We start from the raw sequence: 12,461 nt of genomic DNA, 5'->3' as shown, positions 1-12,461 counted from the left end.
GAGTGGAAGCAGGGTAATCACGTCTTATCAACCGTGTTGATAACGTAAACTGGCCACAGTAAAGAGTTTGAAAGCTGACTTTCGAGCGTTAGCCCTTCGTCAGAGCGATAGGCGAAGGGCTAACGCTCGAAATGTCAGCCTTTTAAACTCTTTACTGTGGCCAGTTTACGTTAGCAAATCGGTTTATAATACTAAATTACCCTGTTATACTCTTCCACCGACGCAGCACCACGGTTTCCATAGAAAGTTACCCCCTTTACAGAGAGAAAGATTTGTTTTCGGCGTAAAGGTGAAGTTTATTTGACGCGCTTTGCTCTATCGACGCTCAAAAGTCAAAAGAAACTTTGCGGGCTAGTATAAATCCATCCAAGTTTTTCAACTTCATCGGCTTCTTTGGCAGAATCATCCTCTTTTTCGTTATCGTTACAATAAAATTCAAAGACTTTCATCATGATGTTCTTCGAGCCACAAAGGCTATCCTAAACATTCCGTGTCCTTTTGAAAATCGCGCTCTATTGAGCTATGGTCGCTCGAGCCTAGCAATCAACTATCTGCAACTTCATCAACATCCAAAGTTTTTCGACCCATAACGCATTTTTCAAACGTGCGTCAGACACAAGAGGTGATAAAATCACATATTTTCTGTCGTTGGAAAGAGAAGAATATTATTCTAGAAACATATATAATATATCGTTTATGGAAATTCACAACATTATTAATGGAAATTACATTTTTATTCCGGTCACCTCCCCACTTAACGTCCGCATTGACTCTGGAGTGACTGCAAACAATTCAAGAATCAATATTCTAAACTCAAGCTTTACATGTACTAACTTTGTAAACTTTTCCCTATTTCTGCTTTAATTGTTTTAAAACCATTACAATTATTGGCTTTTATTCATTTTTAGAGTCCATATGACCTGATTATTAGACATTAGCATACTAGCAGCACATTGTTAAACATTTTCATATCCATTGGCTATTGGCAAGGAACGTTCCCTACGCACTAAACCAATCAGGCGCTAGTTACGTTTACGAGAAATGCCTCGTATTACTGATTACTGACGGCTCTGAGCCGCTTGAAATTACCGCCGTCCAAATTGGTGGCAAAAGTCGGCGAATTTGTTTTGTAACCAAAAGCACCATTCAAAATTTCATTCTTATATTTCATTATTATTTGCTACGATATCAATAGAGAAAAATATCTATATTTCAAAAAGTTTAGCGATTATAAAATATTAAAAAACTAGGTAATTGTCGCTCCTTACAAAATTCATTAACAATGGAAAACCAGAAAGAAAAAGATGTCTGACAAATAAGGCTCTTCTTTCTTTACAGATAGATGTCAAAGATGCTAAGCGGGAACATTCTTGCCCTTTATATAAAGAAAATTGTAAACTCAAGTGTGATTGGAACCCAACTAGTCTATAGTTTTGGTCTCAAGAATGTAATTCTTGGCAGCTTTAATCATCTCTCTTCACTTAAAACTGACAAGGGAATTAAAACTATCTATTATTGGTATGACTTCCTTCGCCATACTTCATGGGTTGATTTCTTCGACAAAATCTTTTGGAAACATTCCCCTTTTTCCTTGTACTTCTCCACACCACCAAGTGTCATCCTCGTGGTAAATTAGTTTTATATGATCTCCAGCCTTGAATGATATTTCCTGGTCTCCCTGTGCGTCATAATCAAAAGCCGCACGGTAAAATTTGGCCTCGTTCTGTTTGATTGGTTGTTTCTTTTGGTCCACACTGGAATACATCGATTCATCTAGAGATTCTAAAGAACAAGTAATCAAAGATATTTTTCATTTGTTAATTATGAGAGTACTGTTGGAAACGAAGAGACACTCTCCTTTGGAAGTATCATCCGGTTTACCAAAATTTCCTCTACCTCCTTCTTTTTGAGCACAACATGCCAAATCTAAGTTAGCCTTTTGACATTTGCACATCTTATCACTTCAACATTGCAAATAATCTTGAAACATCAATTGGCCACAATTTTTGATTTTGGCTTTCGCATGTCACCAAGAATTATCAAGGCCCCTATGTGTGCTATCTCCACGCCGTTGAAAATTGTCGCCAGCATTCTCAACCTCAGACAAGCATTTTTAAATAATGTTCTTGCCCACAAAACTGTAACAATATCCCGAAAACTTGAAGCTAAACCAAACCTCCTTAAGCCACAATCGCAACCCCCATTATTTTATTTCTTATTCTAAATGATAGATTGATCTACGAATTATTGCAAGATAACTTCAGTTGACTGCTCCCTGGCTTCAAGCACACTGAATAAAGACTTTCCCATACGAAGGGAAAGAGGTCTGTAGTTAAAAACTCACAACTCAACGAATAAACTATGTAATATCACTGATAAATTCGTAGGTGGGACCAGCACGAAGGGACTTCTTAGAGGAAGAAGCCTTCACTGTACATTAAAAAAGGGAGAAATCATTGGAATCCCGAGAGATTTACGTGAACAATGTATGGAATATCTCACCTTGATGAGGAATATCAGGGAGTTGCATAGGAGGACGGCGGTTCAAAGATTTTGGAGTACCCACAGACGGCTGCACAATATTGGTGTCTTTCGAATGCACGAAGGTACCTGCTACAGGCCCCGTTATGTTTACATTGCTACTGGGGGACACGACTTTTGCCGATGACTGCGCCATATAATAGTTCTCATATTCTATACGCACTAAAGACAAAAATAAAAACACATCTCTTTATCGATTAGAGGAGAGATAATCCGTAAAATAAACATCTTTGGCCACTTCATGTATTCACAGACAAGCCGAACAGCCCAGTTCGAGGAAAAATCATTGTTTTTGGCAAAAACTTGGGTGTACAGGTTATCATATTATCGCAGGTTAAAAGAGGAAAATTCTTACTCAAAACTGAAAATCATACGTTAAAAGTTACTGGGCAATAGAAGGTCACCAAGAACGAATATTTCTCTCATTGATTGAAGCGTAAATTTCGGATCAAGAACGAAGGCTGTGCTGTGGGCTATTTCAGTAACTGGGGAGTCCCTTATTATAACTGAGAACAAAAAACAAATAAAGAAGCAGCTTTTTTCCTTCAGTTTGTAAGAAGGCATTTAACCGGCTTCACCTCGAAACATGTCGTTGATATCTCTGGAGAGGCAGAACCCTCCCGTCGTTATTATTGACAGTGGCTGGAAGTAGTTTAAATTACCTGGTCTATCAGATCCCGTTTTCTTCATACTAACGAAAAGGTGAATGTCGGATTCTACTGCACAGTTCTCCAGACTTTTCCGCATTTCTTCGCAAGTCTAAAAGTGTACGAAACGTTCACAACATCGATGTGCATGCGCAGACTACGCAAATAACTGCTTACGGCTGAAGACACCGAAAGATAGTGAAAAACAAACGGGGATAAGTTACGTTTAGCCTACGTAGCTGGTCGTATTGTGGGAGTTTAGAGCGGGAAAGCTGCTCCTGAGAGATAACGCGACGAGAAAAATGAAAATTTCAAACGCAAGCCGCCGCCTTCATCTGCATTGAATACCCTCAAACCACCAGCTACACAAATTAAGTTCCTCTGGCAGAATTTTGGACTAAAGAGAACTCGATAATTTCGGTATCCTTAACTTTCATAGAGGCATTTTTACTGTAGTTGATATCTGTTCTCTAAGAACCCCCTTAATCTGAATGACTGAATTACTTTAAATGATTTGTTTTCTCTTGACCAGCCTAGGTGGTTGGTTGGTTCATGATTGCTTGTTGTCTTGCTGATTAATGGATAGGCATGTGAACTGATTGGTTTAACGACTACAGGAACAGAAGGGAGTCAAAGGAATACGGTTGCGTCCACTAAAATGTACCTGATCCCCCCTAAGAATCTGTAGTATCATAATAATCCCACCTCATTGACAGTCAATTTTTTTACAGCCTCCACCCCTCTTTTATACTCTGTCAGCGACGACTAGTCCCCCCGCCTCCATTCCCCTTAAAAGAATTTCCCACACCCCCCCCCCGCGATAAATGAAGACTCCTCGATTGATCGACAAACTGATTGACTACTCGATTGATTGAGAGATTGACTGACATATCATGGGTGTTTGCTCACCTCGTCCACCTTGACACAGTTCATTGAACTTGTGTTGGCATAGGCCCACATTGCGTTACGCAAAAACGATATTCTTTCTTCTTCCAGGGTTTGAAAAAGCTGTTGGAAAATTAAAAAAATGTATGTTTAGTAAATAACTAAATCGAAAATTGTATCCTGTCAGTATGAATAGTTACAGGTACATCATTTTACAGTACTTACAGATTCGAACTAATCAAGTGCTCTTAACTTAACTTTAATAATAATGAACGTTCTTTAATACGCATTTAAGAATCTCAATGCGCTTACAATTTTTACTAAACTTTTAGACCACTTTTCAACTGAGTGTTGAACTTGATCTAGCATTCCATGTTTTTCGCTCTACTTCCCCATGGGATTGGTTTAGACAACTCACCCCATCCTTTAAACCATCCAGAAGTGAAACTTGAACCAACCAGAGACATTTGTGTTTTCCCGTACTTCGAGAGGTTTGCTTGTTTCCATTTTGAGTTTTAATATCTCATTGTGATGTTAGCTCCCGAAAAGTTGAACTTATTTTAACAGAATCACTGGCAGTGTACGAATATAACGACTATAACACATACATTACAGCACTGTTCCATTTCCTTCTCCCACATCACCCGTGCATCTTCAAGGCTTCGCACAGAGTTTTGGTAGGCAGTGTCTGCGTGTGATTAAAAAAATTTAAGTGAAAAACACAGTGGTAAGAGAACACCATTCTATTCGGTTTATTGAAAAACTCACTTGTGAGACAACGGCAATGAAATGATGTCAAGTAAATAAATAAGTGAATGACAAAAATAAACACAAATGAATGACCAATCAACACAAAGGAAAAAAATTTAGACACCATCAATATACAGTTTATGGATAAGTCAAATTTTGAAAAACAATGATTCCTAATCAAACTAATCATTTTATCAGGCATTGATCAATCCACTTGTCTTCAACAAAGAATGTAAAAAAAGTCTGCATTGGAGCTACAGTACCGCTCGCGTATACGTTAATCGAAAAACGCGAATTAAACGCGCAAAAAATCGCATGCAATTGCGAATAAAAAAAATCGTGCGCGTCAAAAAATTGCACGTGCGCGCACGACTTTGAGACATCAGCCTCATTAGTTTGTATGAGGTAGCCCTTTTGTTTTTCTATTGTTGGCGGTTTATTATTTTAAATAATAGGCTTCAATTCAATAGCTCTAAAATATCACACGGCTACCAATGACAAGCAAACTTCTTGTTTGCAATTGCCACGCGAACCGACCTTCCCAATATACATTACCAATGCGACTTCGTAATCGGAATATATAAATGATTTACCATTTTCCAACGGAATTCATTTATCAAAATAGCTATTTCCCACTTCGTATATAGAAACATCCGTCGCAACGGCTTGGGAATTTGTTCAAAATAAACTTATTCTCAGTGTGTTGTAATTCGGTAGAATCAGCTAAGGCGCTTGTTTGTAACCAGTTGTCGAGTCCGATGAGGAACCGAATTCGCTTTTTGTTTCGATATTTGTCGAATCATCGATCAATGTTCGCCAAATTGCTCGTAAGTAGCCCATCCAGCTAAAGCTTATCCTGGTTTCTGTGGTATGAAGTTTTCCTGTACCCACTTATATTCCTAGGCAGAGATACATGTATAGGCAATGTGTGAGTAAAGTCAGTCTTCTGCAAGAACCCATCAAAACGACCTGACTACGTCTCGAATCTGGATCTCTCGAACCAGAGTACAATGCATTAACTGCTATGCTACCACATCTTTTCCTGTCTTTGATTGAAGATAAGCTAAAAATAAGTATTCAGTGTAAGTTCAGGTATTCAAGGGCTCCACTGTACCTGCTTGTTCTACGGCAGTTTTTGCTCGCCCAAGCTTGACCCTCAACTGTAAAAGAAAAAATGAAGAATAACTAAATAGATGCCAATTAAGCACCACATTTATCATTCACTCAGCTACCATAAATATAAATTAAAGCACAAGACATTGTAGATTTGGATTCTGCAGATGTAAGTTATCAAATTCCATACAGAAGTTGTATAAGTTGAAACTCTAATCATTGATTGAATTTCAAAGAATCAAAGCAAGCTACGCCTGGTAAACAAATAACTTGTCACCAAAGAAATAAACCATGTCACAATAATGTTATGTCACAAAGAACTCTTGAAAAGTACATACTGTATGTTTTCACTTTTGTAGGTTATTTCAATCATTTTTCTGGCATTGTGAGGGTATAAAGAACTTGTATATACATAATATACTCCCAATACTTAGTATTATGTATCATTTTTGATAGCTAATTTCCCAAAAAGCTCTATAAAGATCCTAAATGTGCAAAATAAATATGTAATATCACAGAAAATCAATTTTATGTAAAACTAACCTTTTCCTCATCTTTGCTGGCAAGTGATACAGATCTTTGTAGAGCTTCCTCTGCAAGGCCTACATCATGGCATTTCTGCTCATAGGTCTTCTTTAGCTACACATTAGAAAATAAAAAATTCATCTTTAATACAGACACCAACAAGAGGGACCTGGAAACAAAAACATGTAGATGTCTTTAACATCAATAAAATGTACCAGCGCATGCATTTATACAAGAAATGTCTACTGTTCACACCAAATCTCATGATGGCATTCTTCTGCATATGAAATGACTTTCAAGCTACCTACTGGTAGAGGTTGCATGGCAGATGAGGGGATATATAAAATGAAGGCTCCATGCATTTGCACACTTACTCTACTAGTCAAATCAAAACAGTTTTTCTTATTCCGTTGAGCTCTCTTCACTGATTCTTCCACCTTCATAAAACAAAAACAAGTAGAGTTCAGACTTAATACTATATGTTTCTTTATTGAAAGTTTTACAGTATCCTGTAATGAAAATAAAATCTTTGCAAAGACTTGCAAAGACTTGCAAAGACTTGCAAGTGACCAGACTGTGGCATATTGTTACCTAGATTCAATGTATACCATGTACACCATGTACAGAATATGCATATGTATTTATAGGTAAAGGCCCAGAATCTAAGATAGGCTTTTTCGTACTTCAACAGTACCTAGCCCCATTGAATAACAATCAAACCACTTTGAAAGAGTTTTTGATGAAGAAGTAGGGTCTAAAAGGAACGAGGGGTGAGTTTTAGAGCAGGGCTTCTTGGATACTTGAACCTCTAGACAGGGCTCTCAATGGAGAACACCAGGGGGGTTATTAAAGAATTACAAGTTAATAACAACACGAAGAGACCACAGTAAGATACCCTTATGTGAGGGATCACAGATTACAAGTAGACTGCATTCAAATTTGGTTGAAACTTCTAGACCTTATTTACTCTTCAATGACTTTAGCATAGCATATATCAAAGATTACTTGTCTTTTTGAGATGCTGAACACCTCCAAGTCAAAATTACTCTTGGAATGAGTGCAAATATAAGAGATAAATTGTTATCCAAGTTCTTGCAGTAAGATATTTGCCTTTTCTCAATCATAGTACATATTCAATCAATCCAAGCTTTCGAAATAGATGTTCCTCAAATGATTGGGTAGAGCAGATTGGTATAGTTTTCCTCTTCAAAGTGGTTTATTGTTTTCAACTAATCTATTTAAAATTGTTAGTTTCTCAAAAAGAGTCCCCCCATCAGTTATCTGTTTCTGTTCATTTCATTCAAACTCTGTCTGACATTACTTCCCAAACATTTTCTCACATTTGCCTTCCACTCTTGTTTCATTTATTTGATGAACTTTTCCCAATATTTCTCAACCTACTTACTTGTATTCTCTTTCTGTAAGCATGATAATGCGTATCATTTTGCAGGTTTTAGCTAGCTTAAAATACATGCAATAGTCCATTTTACAGTTGTGTGCTTGGTTGCCAAGCCTTTGTACAGGAATGAGGCTAAGGGTGACCTTGTTATGATACAAACCTTGCTGCTTTTCAAATGCAAATTACTTTGTTATCATGCAAACTAGATACTGGTCTCTATCACAACAAGGTCACCTTCAGCCTCACTCCAAATCAAAGGCTTGGCAACTAAGTACACAACTGTAAAATGGCCTATTGTAAAAGTCAATTTGCTCATGAATTCTACAGGTCAGAAGCTCCCTGTAGAGCAATTTTCAGGTGAAGATTGAATCCCTCACTACTTTAATTCGCTTTATTTTGCTGTGATATTGATAAAAAAATATAAAACCATTTCCTCAACCAATTTTATATTCCAAAGGACAGAACCCCTCAAAAGTGAGCTGACAGTCTCTTAACCCTCCATCATCGACTCTCAATTCTTGATACTTGGTTCAGTGAAACCTTGGCCACTTAGATTTTCTCGTGTCATAAGAGTTTTTCATGTTCAAACTGAGGGTTCTAATTGGCTCCTTGATATATAATCCTAGGTTCTGATTGGCTGTCATGATCTTATTTGCTTTGAATATTTGCAACCCTCAATCTAAAATCTCTCAGTTATTTCAGTCATAGGATGTCACCTTTTTCCTTTTATCCCGCTGCATTTCTCTAAATTTCCTGACACAGCTTTCCAGTTCTTCAATCAGTTGTTTGGATAGAGCTAAATGCAGTTTACCAATGTTCTCTGTCTCTGTGGGACAAAACAAATATTGAAGTTAAGATGATGACTTGCACCAAAATGCTTTGTGAGCTTCATTTCTATGCTCAGTCCTCGCAGCTGCTGGCTACCATTAGCAGGTAGATAGCTTTTTAGAGTAGTTCTGTTATCTTCTTCAGTATCTTATTTCCTAAACAACTAACTTGAAAAGGCAATAGTTTGACAGACTTCCAATTGCAATAGCTCAAGTGAGCTAAACAATCAGATATTAAATATTTACACTGTGTTAGTTGTACCTGTTTTGACTACCTCCCAAGATTCTCTGAGGGTCCTGAAAAATACCAATTTGCCTTTACTTCATTTGATGTTCAGCTATAATAAAACTTAACATGTTCTTTAGGGTGCAAAGTAAACATGGTCTATTGCAACGGGTACTAGGACAGTTTGCTTGTATAGTGAACTTTTCACTGGGACTTTTATTTTATTTTACTTTTTTTTTAAATTTATACACTGATGCAAAACAAAGTGAATGTTGGATCATTATATATGGATCTGAAAAGAGGTGATAAAACTGGAGGGATCACTTCCTCTTATTAAAATCACATCTGCCTAGACAACAACAAACCTAAACAAAGTTTAAATGTTTTTATCATCTGTTGACAGTTGCACCTGTTTGCTTTGCAGAATTAAGCTCAAGTGCTCTCAGTCATTTGGTTCTGTAGCCATAAGTAAGGTGGTGGTTTATGAATTTCCTGTCATAAATTCTTCCTGATTAACATTTTAAGTAGTTAGTGGGTAAACCTATGCCCATTAAATATTTCATCCTTACCCAATTTCATCTCTGCCTTTAGCACTTTCAGCAAGTTTCATCAAAGCTTTGCCATACTTCTCCTCAGCATCTGCCCTGCAATATAAATATTTTTTTTTGCTAGTGTTGTGTACCTCATATCTACAAAATGCAGACTTACTGTCAACCAATTTAGCCCCTGAATTAATTTCAATACAAGCAAGCAATAAAAACAAATAGAACAGATTGCAGTTGTAGTTAGAAACCTACAAGCTTCTTGTCAGCAAAGTGTATGTCTTATCAAAATCACAAAACACACAAATTTACAAATTACATGCTCATTGTTTATATTTCTTAGTTCTGTGGAGTTACAGTGGGGGATGTGGTCATTATGGTCATGTTTAGTGCTTTGTACACTACCTTTGTCTTATAAAATCTTCAAAATCCAGGCACATTTGTTTTCCATCCTTGAGGCGTTTGCACAAAGCATCAAAACCAGCAGTGCTGTTAAAATCAGTTCCCTGTGAGAGTCAGAAATGGACAGATGCAATTTAGATAATGGGAGAAATAAATGATTGTAAACATCAGTCTGATAGTTTGTAACTTTGAATTTTTAATATAAAGTATCCTCCTTTTAGAGAAAGAGGTTTCTGACATCCCCAGAAATAAATCCCACCCTTTCTATAAGGCCAAACTATTGCTTTTGACAACAAAGAACAGTTAGCATTTGTTTGACTCACATTTTAGAGTGCTGGACTGTCACGCAGGAGGTTAAGGGTTCAAGCCTTTTTGCAAATAGTAAAGAATATAGCTCACAGAATTCTTATGTTTATACATGAACCCATTAAAACCAGCTTTAAGCTAGACTGGGCATTACCTTGTCTTAATATTGAAAATACAATATAACACAACAGTTTGCCTTTTAGACCCGTTTTCAGGATTTAAGTTGTTGACCATTTTTTAACTGAGGTTTTTGAGATATCCTTCATATGTGATTGATGGTTATTATGGGCATTATACTTGTAAACAAAAGACTTTTGGTTCAGTTTTCAGTTAATTCTTCTCAAGCAGAAAAATTTGAAATTAATGCTTAAATTACAAGACTAATAAGATACATGAAAAAATTATTAAGTTCCAATTGGTTATGATAAATGCAGTTTTCAGGTAATTCAATGCAGAAGAGGGTTATTTCAGTGCAAAGAAGTAACAAACCAGACTGAACAATTCCTAGAACTGTTCAGCCCTACTTTGAACTTTCTTGTGCCTTAGAGATGTGAAAATATCATTGTGTACCATTGTTTTGATCGTATGTGGTTGTTTTGACCGAATGCACGACGGCACTTGTAGGGTTTGAATAAATCATTTTTGCACTTGATGTGTGTGCTTTGCTTCTGCCTAATAATGATCAGCTATCTCATCATATTATTAATACATAATCACATGATTTTTCTCATGCAATTTGGAATAAATAAGCACATGTAAGTTTTTTCAAAGACCACAAATTGCACTCGCCCTACAGGCTCGTGTAATTTTGTTGGTTTTTTCAAAATTTCAAATTGCACTCAAAATCATGTGATTACTTATACATATTTTTAAATAGATTATTTGAGGTGACTGTATGGAAGTTTTCATCAACCCATTTCAAGGAATCATGTTGATTTATCAAGTGCCAGTTTGTATGGAGTTTATTTTACTCTAGAGCAGAAGTCATTCTACAAGTATTCAACTGAGCATGTAGCAACAGATCGTTTCTGTGAAAATTCAGCTGCTTGGTTGATTAAAATGAGTAGCACTGGTAAATAATTTGCAAGACTGATGATCCCATGATACTCTCATATGCACAATGAACAAAATAATTTTTGCCCCCACATGCAAATTTCTGATAAATCATACTCTCATACTGCGCAAAATCTCAGTTCCGCACTGTTTTTATAAGTAGACACCGCTCGCAATGAATATTTTGACACGAAAACAACTAAGACTCATTTTTCCTTCCCAAAACTCTCCGAAAGTGGCTTAATATTATGCCACGTACCGGCACAGGTGTAACATAGTAAATATTATCACTATGAGAATATTTATGACAAAATAGTGATAAAACAAGAAATTATTGAAATTTCATTTCATTATTTCTACTATCAGAGTCAATCATTATCCGTTTTGTGAATCAAAGTGAATTTGTTGCCCGTGTATCGCCTCAATTAACGATCGAATTCCTTCAATCGGTACATAAAACAAATTACAGACAGTTTCTATCAACAGCGAAGGCCTTCATCTGGTTTCATTGTAAATTGATTTCTATCGGAGCAGCAAACAAACAAACACAAATCTTTAATTAAGCTGAAGTAGAAGAATGCGAAAGCAAAACAATTGTATTAGCTCTTCTTCGCGATCATGAATGAAAAGCTTTTGGGCTCAAATTTGATTGCTGTTGTTTTCGATCTGCTAAATGTTTCAATTAATGGGAAATCGGAGAAATCTTAGGGTTCGATACAAAAGGCACATGTAGCCATATCTTCAAACAGATTTAAGTCGAAAGAGTTGACCTATCACGGCATAAAAACTGAAAGTATATTCAACATCGTTGTTTCCGCATAAGTAAGAGCGTTCATGTAAACTCAAAATACAACTTACCCAGAAGCAGTCTGCAAATTTAGTCATAGCGGAAGGAAAGCAAAGCACCTAACTCAAATCTCTACCTTGGCGATGGCCAGATTCGCGGCCAGAACTACACAAACTCCGACGAAAAGTCAACTACCCACAGCGCGAGAGGAAGCTGATACTAAGTGAAAGTCCCGGATACGGAAACGTGACAGTGGAAAGATGATTATGACTTCCGGTCTTTCCTCCGAATCTTCCTTGCTTACGACCAAATAAAAACCAAGAGTAAAGCCGAGCGCTTGGTGACAACCTCGCAGGATTCAGTTAACATTTTCCTTTCTTGCTGGTTTATTTATGCAGAAAAGTCAACGAGAAAAATTCAAGCCATTACGCAAAGGATGTGGTGGCTGCAGTGTGGCG

The 12,461-nt window shown here is 36.9% G+C and overlaps 1 protein-coding gene across 1 annotated transcript; it reads right to left on the bottom strand.

Annotated features, from left to right (window-relative positions):
* Nucleotides 1–712: 712 nt before the first annotated feature.
* Nucleotides 713–12,214, bottom strand: LOC131772508 (proline-serine-threonine phosphatase-interacting protein 1). The gene is made up of 13 exons (XM_059088423.2): nt 12,075–12,214; nt 9,861–9,961; nt 9,483–9,557; nt 8,950–8,984; nt 8,577–8,686; nt 6,836–6,898; nt 6,480–6,575; nt 5,938–5,983; nt 4,682–4,761; nt 4,098–4,196; nt 3,204–3,300; nt 2,503–2,703; nt 713–1,782 (listed from the first exon to the last, which is right to left on the bottom strand). Exons 1-13 carry the CDS (start codon nt 12,099–12,101, stop codon nt 1,541–1,543), a joined length of 1,272 nt encoding a protein of 423 aa, XP_058944406.2. The 5' UTR covers nt 12,102–12,214; the 3' UTR covers nt 713–1,540.
* Between the last annotated feature and the right edge of the window lie 247 nt (nt 12,215–12,461).

This window comes from Pocillopora verrucosa, chromosome 1 (genome assembly GCF_036669915.1).
Source record: "Pocillopora verrucosa isolate sample1 chromosome 1, ASM3666991v2, whole genome shotgun sequence".
NCBI classification, from domain to species: Eukaryota; Metazoa; Cnidaria; class Anthozoa; order Scleractinia; family Pocilloporidae; genus Pocillopora; species Pocillopora verrucosa.
The sequence above is the reverse complement of the archived record's forward strand: the minus strand, read 5'-3'. Positions and strand labels throughout refer to the sequence as shown.